We start from the raw sequence: 12,280 nt of genomic DNA on the forward strand, positions 1-12,280 counted from the left end.
TTGTGAGTTTCAGAGACTCTTAACTCTTCATAGGAGTAGAAAGCCCTCTTTCTCCTGAGGAGCAGCTGAGGATTTTGAACTGCTGATTGCAGATCACAGCCCAAAGAGTAACCACTAGTGGAACTAAAAAAAAAAGTCTCTCTGAAGAAACTGATGGTGAAAAAGGTGGCACAATCAGACCAGCAATGACCCCTCTTCCTTTCTCCTCATCAATGCCTTTATCACTTAGGGGAGAGATAAGGGAATGGGTAAGGGACGAGGAGAGTGGTCAGCCAGGCAGAGAGTTGTCAGCGGGCAGCTCTGTTGACTGTCTGCACGGAGGAGGAAAGGATGCCATCATTTGCCAGGCCGATACATTTCAAAGACCTTTGAGGAACAGAAGTGAGGGAAATGAAGCTTGATTTATATAGGTGTGGAGTTTACTCAGGAGTTGGGAGGGGCCCTCCATGTAAATGTGATTTATCTTTTTTGTATGGAAATTTTCTAAAGAAAGAAAATATATGTGGCTTTCATCCTTTTCGATGGCTCTCCTCTGGGATATTTGAAAAGCCAACATAAATATTTCAGCAGCAGTGTGTTAATGTTATTGCATTCAAAAGCTATAAATTTGCTGCTATCTGATGCTGGCAGTTGTTTGTTCAGCCTCACGAAGCAGCCGTGGCCCACCTTCCCAGGAATCCAAGGCCACGGGATGTGGAACAGCGAGCTCGAGCTAATTGGCCCAAATGCCACTCAAAGCTCCATTTAGCTTTTTCTTTCTTCCTTTCTTTTTTAAAACCAGCTCTCCCTCCAACCAAAATGAAAGGGAACCTCATTTCTCCCCATCACCCACCTACCTTGTTACCTAAAGATTAAGTAGTCCAGGAGTGAAAAAATATAAACCAAGACCCACGTCTCTAGGCTGAACAAGAACTTATTATAAAAGGCTCTCATTAAGAATCATAGCAATAAAATACGAGACTTCTGTCCATGTCAATGACCTCGTCTGGTTATCATCAGAGCAAGTCCAGGGTCTCAGGATTTCAATAACCAGTGAAGGCAGTGTCAGAGGGCAACCACACAAATGTTCACGTCCGCCAAGAAAAGCCAAGTGCAACGATACGGGGCTTTCTGTGCATCACGCACAGTCACGCCTGGTCTGTCCATGGGGCTGTTGGGCTGTTGTGATGCTACGCAGGTTTTAGTGGATGTGCCAGACTAGGATGGAGTTGTAAGAAAGAAGGGCCTGATGCTCTAGTTCAGAAAATCAACCAATGAAAACCCTGTGGAGCACAAAGGTCAGCCAATCACAGGAGGGCAAAGGCCGTGTTTCCTTGTGTTGAGGTCACCCTGAGTCAGGAGCCTATTTGACAGCCGCTGGAATAAATGTTCTTTCGGCAAATATATAGACGTTGTTAGCGTTCTAATCAGATGCTAAATTCGGGTCCATTATAACCACCTCTTGGAGCCAAGGTGAGATTAAGAACTGTATCTAAAGTCGGCTACAGACCTGGATGTAGAGTGACCCTGTGAAAGCTAAGGACAGTTAGAACATTCACTGTGTCGCCACAGAATGAACTCATGACTGCCCGAGAAGGGGCAGAAAATCAGTAATGTTTTCTTCTCTGCTTTTCTTTCCAAGGGCACCTTAGACGACGCTGATGACCCCAGCACCAGCATTGGGGCTTATCATTCCATGCTGGAGTCCAACATGGGGAAGACCATGCTGGAATTTCAGGTACTTGACCTCCTGCCACCCATTCCTTTGATCATCCAAACTAGAAACCTGAGGGAAATAGCCACTCTTACTATGAATATCAGTGTTCTCAACAATCTCCTTGTTTCCCTTCTGATCCTGAGCACTCTGGTGATTTTAATTTAAAGCTCATAACTTCATCCTTGTTCAATCTGTGTGCTGAGCAATAATCTTAGAACCTGGACGATAGGAAGAAAAATGTGGCATCAGGACTGAAGGAAGGTGTATGAACAACCTTTGATATGTAGATGACACAACCTTGCTTGCTTAAAGAGAGGAGGACATGGAGCACTTGCTGATGAAGATCAAGGATTGCAGCCTTCAGTATGGGTTACAGCTCAAATGAAAGAAAACTCAAATCCTCACACCTGGACTAGTAGGCAACATCATGGGAAATAGAGAAAAGATGCAAGTTGTCAAGGATTTCATCTTGCTTACATCCACCATCAATGCTCACAGAAGCAGCAGTCAAGAAGTCACATGGATGGATAGGGTGGATTGCAATGCATCTACTGTAGATCTATGGCACAAGATCTCTTCTTGAAAAAAAATATATATACATATATATATAGTTTTTTAATTGGGAATTAATACATATATCATTCAATAGTGCAATCACATCAAGAAGTATTGTACAATTGCTACCACAATTGGTTTCCAAACATTCTTTTTCTTCCTGGACTCCTTGACATCAGCAAAGGGTCATTTTAACGGCCCCACCACCACCACCACGGTATCCTCCACCACCACTACCCCTCCGGAAATCCTTATTGTACTTGCTGTCCCTATAGGTTCTTCAATCTTGGGTTTCATGTACCGAAACACAGAAAAACATATAACACAACTTCAAGGCATTGACCCCGGTGACATAATACATCAGAAATAAACCCTCATATGAACAACAAGAACAACAAAAACCAAAATGTTGAAAACGAGACAAGGTCCAGCGTGCATCAGAGTGGGGATCAGCTGACAACGTTTCAACTGTTCAGGTCAGGTTGACCCCTCTGACCTACACTCATCTCTCCATTGCACTCTGTTTAGCAACCACTTTCCTCCCATTCCTCAATGGTGGGTAGAGGGAAATCCATGGAGGCTTATTTCCTATGCAGTTCCCACAAATGTATCTTGGGCTTCCACTCTCATCCATAGCTTCTGCAAACTGGATTCTCACAATTTAGTCTCTGATACGAATCCCTCCTTCAACTTCTCATTATATGATATACAATCTTCAGGGACTGATGCTGGTGTGCTTCTTCCATGTGGACTTAGTTGACCTCTCATGTAGATGGCTGCTTGTTTGAAAAAAAAACCTTTAAGACCTCAGACACTATTTTATCTGACAGCTGGGCACCATGTAATCTCTTCACCACACTTTGCTATAGCACCCATAACAAGGTCTCTTTAAAGTGTTGAAGATCAAGAATGCCACTTTGAGTACTAGGGCACCCCTGACCCAAGTCATGGTATTTTCAATTGCCTCATATGCATGTGAAAATTTGACAGTAAATAAGGAAGACCATAGAAGAATTGGTGCATTTGAATTATGTGCTGGAAAAGAATATTGACTGCCAACAGAACAAAAATAAATCTGTCTTGAAGTACACCCAGAGCAGTCCTTTAGAAACACAGATGATGAGACTTTATACCACATATTTTGGACATGTAATCGGGAGAGACCAGTCTCTGGAAAAGGACAGTAAAAAGGAAGGACAGCAAAATAAAGGGAAGAGCCTCAACAGGATAGAGTAACAAAGCGGCAGCCCGATGGATTCAAACATAAAAGCAATTGTGAGGGTGGCGCAGGACCGGGTCCTGCTTTGTTTTGTTGTACTTAGGGTCACTTTGTGTGGGAACTACCTTGACAGCCCTAACAGCCTCATAAGCCTTGGATGCTTGTGAAAGGTGGAAAATGAATAAAGAAAATTCTAGAAGAAAGGAAGCTCTGGTGGGTAGTGGATTTTGCATTGGCTTGCTAAGCCACAAGTTCAGGAGTTTGAACCCAACAGATGCTGCATGGGAAAGAGATGGGGTTTTCTGCTCCCTGACAGCTTTATAACCTTGTAACCCCACAGGGCCAGTTCTGCTCTGTCCGATGAGCTGCTTTGAGTCAGGATCAATTTGATGGCACTGTGTTTCGTTGAGGTGGTTTTGGGTAGAAAAATTAATGCCTTTGAATTATGATGTTGACAAAAAATATTGAAATTGCTACAAATTGGCAAAAGAACAAACAAAATTATATTAGAAGAAAAACAAATGCTATAGTCCTTAGAAGCATAGGTGGTGAGTCTTTGTCTCCTGCTCTGTGGGCATGTGATCAGGAGGGGTCAGTCCATGGAGAAGGGCACTGCACTTGGTAAAGTCAAGGGTCAGAGAAACAGAGGAGGTTTTTCACCGCATAGATTGACCCAGTGGCGGCAACAATGGGCTCGAACATAACAAGCCCCGGGGCACAGAGTACAGGACAGGGCAGTGTGCCCTTCTGTGGGTCACAGGGCTGCTCGACATCAGAGTCGACTCCATGGCATCCACCCTAAACCAACGACAGCATGCCCCCGTCGCCTGACACAACCAACCACACAAGGCGCTGTCTTTGCTTTTCTGAGGCAGACAGGATTAGGCAGGTCTCACAGTGAGACCCGCAGGAGAAACACATTTAGAGGTTCATTTCATGGCATTTCAGCGGTTCTCAACCTGTGGGTCACGACCCCTTTGGGGGTCAAACGACCCTTTCACCGGGTCATCCGATTCATAACAGTAGCGAGATTACAGTGATGAAGTAGCAACGAAAATGATTTTATGGTTGGGGGTCATCACCACATGAGAAAGGTATGAAAGGGACATGGCATTAGGAAAGTTGAGAACCACTGGCTTATACCGTTGTGAGACATGGAAAGTCTGCAATTTGCAGGGCAGCCCAGCAAGTTGAAGACCCAGGCAGGGTTTTAGGTTGCAGTCTTCAGGGATAGCTTCTTCTACCAAAAGGCAGCCTCAGTTTTACTCGTTAAGCCTTCGAGGCTGGACGAGCCCTCCCCAGATTGTGAAGCGTCATCGCCTTGACTGAAGTCAATGGATGTACAGGCCAATCAATCACATGTACGGACTACCTCCACAGCATCACCTGGATTTGGATGTGCTTGAGTTCTTGGATATATAGCCCTGGTGGTATAGGGTAGTGCTACTAACTGCAAGGTCACCAGTTCAAAACTACCAGTCCCTCCAAGGGAGAACGATCAGACTTTCCAGTCTTATAGCCCCAGAAACCCACAGGCGCAGCTCTCCTCTGTCTGCTTTGTGTGGGAATTGACTCTGTGACAATGAGTTTGTTTTGTTTTTTCAGTTTAGCTAGAAGAACCTTGGGGTAGTGACTAAGTGCTTAGCTGCTAACCTAAAGGTCAGTGGTTTGAGTCCACCAGCTACTCCATGGAAGAAAGATGTGACCATTTGATGCTGTGCTGATTACAGCCTTCAACTCCTATAAACCTGTTGCATGATAATCTATAGGTTTACTACGAGTTGGAAATGGTAATGGGCTTGATTTGGATTATTTAACATTAACTACATAGTTAATTCTGAGTCATTGCAAACCCATACGACAAAGTAGGATTGCCCCGTAGAGTTTCCTTGGCTATAATTTTTATAGAAAAAACTTGCTGATTCTTTCTCCCAAGACATTGAACCTGTATAGGTTCAACTGCTAACCTTTCAAGTAGTATCCAAATGCTTAATTGTTGTGCCAAATTGCCACACACCGAAAACCTATTGCCAGCAAGCCCATATGTTAGAGTGGAATTCCCCCAAGGGATTTCTTGGCTCTCTATAATCCTTACGAAAGCAGAACACAATATCTTTCTCCCTTTGAGGGGCCTGGAGGTCAACCACCTACTTTTCGGTTGGCAGCCAAGACTCCTTTCCAAATGGCCATACAGAGAGTAAAGGATATAAGTCTGAGAAATAAGTAGAGACACTGTCTCATGACCCTGTATCATTTCACCAGTATTTCTGTGCAAAGTTGCCCCTAAACAACACCAAACAGATGGATACATTGTTGGTTTCTGTGAGACAAACGTTAAAATAATAGTCATAAAGCATCTAGCATAATGCCACCACCCCGTCACCCCCACCCCCAAAAGACTGCTTGTCTGCTTGTTTTGTTTCTGGGTTACAAATTCTGCCATACACTCTCAACAGCTCCTGTAAAGTGGAAAGGGAGAGAGAGAAAGATTCATTTCTACTTTCTGCAACCTGAAAGGATAGAGTTGGAAGTTGATCATGAATTTCTGAAATTTGAGTGCAAGTTGGGTTGGGGAGAGGCTGCTTAGAGTACGGTGTGCATGAGATTAAGGATGGCTTTCCCCAGCAATTATTTGAGTGCCTCTTATTTATGAAACAGAGTGAATGTAATCTATGTATTTATTGGGAGGGGGCTAGCTAACAATGTTCTCTGCTCAGGTGGAAACTTCACACAAATACCGCAATGCTCGGTGGTTTTTACTTCTTTGAATTAATCCTTGCCTTTTCCCTGTTTTATTTTTATAATCTTATCCACCTTAACAGATTATTCTTAATGACGAGGTGGCCATTTTCCACACATGTAAACAGTATGTCTGGATAAAATACAATAAGAGAAAATCTAAGTAAGTTAGGAAAAGCATCAGGTATGAAAGTTACTTGTGAGTTTGACTCCGAGCTGTGAGTTTCACTGGGAAGTTAAAAATAAAGTTTATGAGTATCTGTCTAGTAATAACAACTGAGGGGGGAAAAACAGACTGTTTTACTTCTTTTAATATAGATGAGCATTGCCTGCCTCCGTATACAGTAGCTTGTGTGTGATTTAGTAGCTATTTACAGAAAACTAAGAATGGTTTTGAAAGTGATTGAGTGTCTGCCAGAGATGCAGAAGGTGAGATTTAAAAAAAGAAAGAAAAAATTCTTAAAATTCCTTCCAAGTACTATGAAAGGCTCTACCCAACCTCCTTTTCGTAATACTTTAATTGCCTTGCTGTGTCTTTTCTGTGTGGTCTGCGTGAAATAATAATTTGAATCATACCGTGGGAAAGCTTCATAAATTCTCACACACAAAAAAAAAACAACCCAAGGGAAAGCTTCATAAATTCTCAAAAAAAAAACCAAAAAAACAAGAAAGGCTAGGGGCAGGAACAAGGGTGGGCCGTGGAGTAGGGACAAAGGGAGAGTAGACATGAGGGTAGGGAAAATACCCCCCTCCCCACAGTAGGAACACAGGCAACCCATGGGGGGGCGGGGGGAGCGATGGGGCCCATCGTTCTTTCTTCCGCTAGCTGTAGGTTGCCTGCTGGGCCCCAGCACAGGCTTTGTGGCCTGGCTTAAACCCATCTGCTTGTGTCTGCACATGACGGGAATTGACCACTGACCCGGGCCCTTTCTGTGGCTGGCTCAGCAATTCGTTTCCCCTGGTGGTAATAGATGTGGGTTTGTATCTGGCTAGGGATGACGCTGTAGGATATAAAAACAAAGCTGGTGCCTCCTGACTGCCTGCAGGTTGAGGAAGGGGGGTGTCACCCAGCCAGGCCCAGAAGGAAACCTGATAGTTCTCTACCTACCTTCCCGTCGTCGTGTGAGGCAGGCTGGGAAGCCTGTTTTGAAGTAGCCTTGCCCTAGAGAAATCCACATGGAGTCGGGAGGGGCCATGGGGGCAGCACTACTCACCAAGTCGAGTCAAGGTCAGATTCAAGGCCTCCTTTGACTGGAGCTGGTTAAAATATTTCTTCTAAAGCCTAATGTGATTCAGGGGAGAGCTGTTTATTTCCATCTTTGCTAAATGCTCCAGGTCGCCTTTTAAAACCTCATCCCATAAACAGATTTCCTCTTCGATCCATCCTCTTGGGTGGGGAGATGGTGCCCACCTGTTTTTCAAGTTCTCAATTTACACTGCTTGTTTTTCGTGGTTCTGAGGAAGCACAGGGCCAAGGCAGCCTCCCAGACATAGCTCTCATTTATTTGGCAGACCAGGAACAGCTACGTAATTTTTGGAGCTCAGTGCAATAGGAAAATGCAGGGCCCTTGTGAAAACAAAACGAAACAAAACAAAACACACCGAGGAATTTCAAGAGAGCGAGAGCAAAGCACTACTCTAACTGAGGCCGGCCATGTGCCGGCACGGAACGAACGCCGGCGACGCCGGCCTGGCGCTGAGACAGAGCAGGAGCCGGGCCAGGCCTAGAGTGAGCTGAGTGAGACTCTCAGCTTAACATGAGAAATGTAACAGGACGCCCAATACCCAGTCATCAGATGATTTTAATGCAATATTTTAATATATCGAAATTGTTACTGTTGTTAAGTGCCCTCAAGTCGATTTTGACGCTAGTGACTCTCATGTCACAGCGTAGAACTGGCCCAGGGAGTTTTCTAGGCACTAAACTCTCCTGGAGGGTCCTTGGTGATTAAGCACCCTGCTATTAACTGAAAGGTCAGTGCTTTGAACCCACCAGCAGCTCCAAAAAAAAAGATGAGGCCGTCTGCTTCCCCAAGGACACCGCCTTGGAAATGCAATGGGACAATTCTCCTCTGGCCTACAGGGTCACCCTACGCAAGTTAGCATCAACTCTGGGGCAACGGTTCGGCGAGGGCGGCTAGTCTTTCCAGGAGCACGCCAGCATGCCCGGCTCCCCAACTGCTGCTCGGTGAGGCCTCGCTGCCAACCTGCCCCTTAGCAGCTGGGGGCTTAACTGCACCCAGCCAGGGCTCCTAAATTAAAAAATAATGGACAACATACCAAAAAAAAAAAAAATCCGTAGGGATCCTTAAAATGTTGAAAACAGGATGTCAAATGAAAGACAAGGCACTTGTCCGTCTCACCTCACACAGCTTATACATGGAGCCAGGGGCCAGTGGCCCACTCGCCTCACCCTCCTCCTAGCCCAACCCCTGCGGCCAGCATGGCTTCTCTTTCAGTTCGGACAGAAACTTTCCAGGCTTCTGGATAGCAAATCTGCTGCACAAGACCTCTTTAAGTTGTCGAAAAGCAAGGATGTTACTTTGAGGACCAAGGTGCACCTGGCCATGGTGTTTTCAGTGGCCTCCGATCCATGTGACAGTGGGACCTTGACTCAGAAGCCCGGAGAAGAATCAGTGCCTCTGCACGATGGTGCTGGTGAAGCACATTCAAAGTGCTATGGATGCTAATGCTGGTGAGGGGGAGCTTACTGTTTCTCTGGAGAAGGAGAAGAACTTGACCAAGAACTAATACACCAAGGTGGAAAGAAAGCGATCTCCCCTAGGGAGTTTTGAGACCAAGAACAACACCGATGCAGCAGCAGAAACCTGCCGAGTGATGAAGCAGAAATCCGGGCGACCCAGAGCAGAGGAAGATGACATCCCCTTGGGGCAAGGCTCTCTGGGAAGGTTCTGAGAGATGTAAGGTGTTGAGAAATGTGAGAAAGGTTGCTGGTCTCTTCTCATCAGAATTGTGGGTCCAGAGGTCTTAAGGAGGAGTCCCGGGGTTGCACAGTAGTTAAGCATTTTGTTGCTAAATGGAAGGTTGATGGTTCGAATCCACCCCGAGGGGCCTTGGAAGACTATCCGGAGGGCCTGACGATCTGTTTTGAATGATGACAGGCTTAAGCTTCCTGTGAATCGGTTCTGCTCGGCACAAGGTGTGGTCACCCCTCGAATCGGCCGGACTGCAAACAAAGATCACGAAGTCTCAGGGGTGTTGTCGATGAGAATGACGGAAGTTTATCTGGGAGGTGGTAGTGGTTTATAAGAAGTAGAGCTGAGAAGATGTTGGAGAAGAAGTGTGTGTTTCTAAAACACTTGTGAGTGGATGGAATCAAGGGGATCCAGGAGTGGAACTCTCTCTTCCTCCCTCTCTCCCCTCTCTCTCTCTCTGTGTGTCTTTGTCTCTGATGGAGTCGTGAGTTACAGGTTGGGTTGCTAACACAAGAGCAACTGTTCAAACCCACCAGCCACTGAGCAGGAGAAAGTCGAGGCTTCCTGCCCCCACAGAGATGTACAGCCTCAGAAAACAAAGGAGCAGCTCTGCTCTGGGTCAATGCAGTGAGGCTTCCGAAGGAATGACAATTGCTTAGGATATGCTGTTTCTCACACTGGACTACATGGCGTCGAGGGAAAGGCCCAGGAGAATTATTGAAAACCATAGAATAAACCCGGCTTTATCTTCTTAGGTTGTCAATGTTATTGGGGAGAATCAGGTAAAGAAATGGGAATCATAGTATTCTGTTCCCTTTCCTACTTTTTAAAAATGGAACACAAAATTCAAATGCATTCTTAACATAAAACAAACTAAAAGCCAGTTCTTATTTGCAAATATTTGCCCCCCTCTCACACATTGAGAAACTGCTTCCACACCAGTAGAGTAAGGGCCTTGCTACTCGATTTAATAAATGCAAAGTACTGGGTGAGTTACGTGTAGTGCAAGGGTGGAAACACTTGTGGCACATACTTTGGACAGGCCATCAGGAGAGACCAGTCCCTGGAAGAGGTAAAGCTGAAGGGCAGCGAAAAAGAGGAAGGCCTTCCACCAGACGGGTGGACAGAAGCTGGCAGCAAAGGACCCAAACAACAATTGTGGGGATGGCGCAGGACTGGGCGGGGTTTGAGTCTGAATTATACATACAGGGCTGCTATACATCAGAACCGACTCAACCACCACCACCACCACCACCAGTGTTTGGTGGAAGTCCCTGCGTGGCCCATATGGTGAAACGCTGGAGCGCTACCAGAACAATGGGTGGTTTCAGCCCAGAGGGAAAGCCTAGCGATCTGCTTCGGGAAGCTCGCGGCCATAAACCCCCATGGGATGCTGAGCACGGGGTTGACCGGACTCAGAATGCGACGGGGCTGCAGAACCGATTCCCCTCCCTCTGCCCGGGGGCCAGATAGAGAAGTCCCCAGTGAGAAGAGCATTTGGTTTATGGAGCAAACCAGGCCCAGGCTCCCAAGTCATCCTGTGGATGTGACGATGAGATTCTGGATGGGGAGAGGAGGAAGTGGCGGAGACAGGGTATTGGGAGAAGGTGTTGGGTCTCCACATTGGGGGTGGGGGCAGGGTGTGTGTGTGTGCTGGGAGAGATCAGCCGGTATTCATAGTGTCTGAGTTCATGGAAATCAGTGCTTTTGCTTTTACTGAGGCTCCTGTGAGCCCCTGGAGAGCTTATACAGGGAAACTGAGGCAGGCATCCCCAACTGGATCTCAGAAGAAAAGAAGAAAGCATTAGATTCTCTTGGCAGCTTTTGACATGAGACAGTGCAGTCTAATTTACTTTACTGGCATCCTTATCATTAGAAATCCTACCAAGTAAGAGTACGATGTCTGGACTTCGATTAGAGTCATTATGTGTTTCATAACCATTGTTTGTTTTTTTCCTGGTCAATGAGACACAGGACAGTTAATGAAATAGAAGCTAGGTTTTTGGAATGTGCATAGGAAATTTATCCAAAACTTAAGGGTTTGTAATTACTTTTATGACCAGAAAGTTAATTATAGGCGCTTTGGGTTCCACACGAGGCCTTTGGCTGTGTGTGTTTTCCACTTGAATCTGTATGTAAGTTGTAAGAGTTGCACACAGTCTTTATTGACCTTATTCTAGTGCCAGAGGAGCCCTGGTGGCATTGTGGGTTGGGCATTGGTGGCTAATTCCAAGGTCAGTAGTTCGAAACCACCAACTTATCTTAGAGAGAAAGATGAGGCTTTCTACCCCTTAAAGATATAGTCTTAGAACCCCACAGGGTCAGTGCTGCCGTGTCCGATAGGGTCACTATGAGTCAGAATTGATTCAATGGCAGTGAGTTTTAGGGCAAGAGAAGGTCAGAGCCTTGGGATTCCAAAGCTGTGCATGGCTGTCATTTTACTATTTAGCCATTTCATTGTGCAAAGGCAAATACAGCAGGGAAGGGAGGGAGAATGCTCCAGAAGCCTGGGAACGCCAGTCTTTAAAAAGTTCTAGAGGGTTCTGACCGTGCTGTCATTTTCTGTTTCCCAGGGGGCTCTGAGGATCAGCGTTTCGCCCTCCTCAGTTCTCCCCGAGGGTCTTTGCGTCACATTTCTGCTTTCGAGACCATGACAGGTGTTTGGTTTCGCAGGAGCTGATGACCATTTTCCAGCTCTTGCACTGGAACGGAAGCCTGAAGGCCCTGCGTGAAACGAAGTGCTCCCGGCAGGTGAGAATGCCCGCGCCAGTTCACATGCAGGGTGTGCTGCTGGTGACCCGGTCTCTGTGAGCACCACCTGCATCCGGCCTTTTTTCTGTCTAAATTTGGTCACTTATCGATTGAGTGTGAGTAGAGGGCACTATGGAAAATAGATATGCACCACTTGAAGCTGGGACTGCTCTTATACATACCGTAAGGAGGATTTTGACAGGGCATCCGACTGATTCAGACATCTAAATACAGGCATGTGCATATGTAAACATATTTATATATGACCATGGGGAAATAGATCTATTGCATATATTTATAGGTTTAGTAATAAGGTAGCAGATGGACATTGGGCCTCCACTCAAGTACTCCCTCAATGCAAGAACACTTTGTTCTATTAAACTG

The 12,280-nt window shown here is 45.9% G+C and overlaps 1 protein-coding gene across 1 annotated transcript in view; it reads left to right on the forward strand.

The window, feature by feature from the left end:
* LIX1 (limb and CNS expressed 1) overlaps positions 1–12,280 on the forward strand; it is a 64,791-nt gene that overhangs the window by 48,895 nt on the left and 3,616 nt on the right. The window contains exons 4-5 of the mRNA XM_004703473.2: positions 1,622–1,717; positions 11,819–11,896. Of these exons, the coding sequence (XP_004703530.1) occupies positions 1,622–1,717; positions 11,819–11,896 (174 nt within the window). The remainder of the gene's footprint in view (positions 1–1,621; positions 1,718–11,818; positions 11,897–12,280) is intronic.

The sequence above is a fragment of the Echinops telfairi genome, unplaced genomic scaffold (assembly GCF_000313985.2).
Source record: "Echinops telfairi isolate 266 unplaced genomic scaffold, ASM31398v2 ScPeMD7_7469;HRSCAF=8507_1, whole genome shotgun sequence".
NCBI lineage: Eukaryota > Metazoa > Chordata > Mammalia > Afrosoricida > Tenrecidae > Echinops > Echinops telfairi.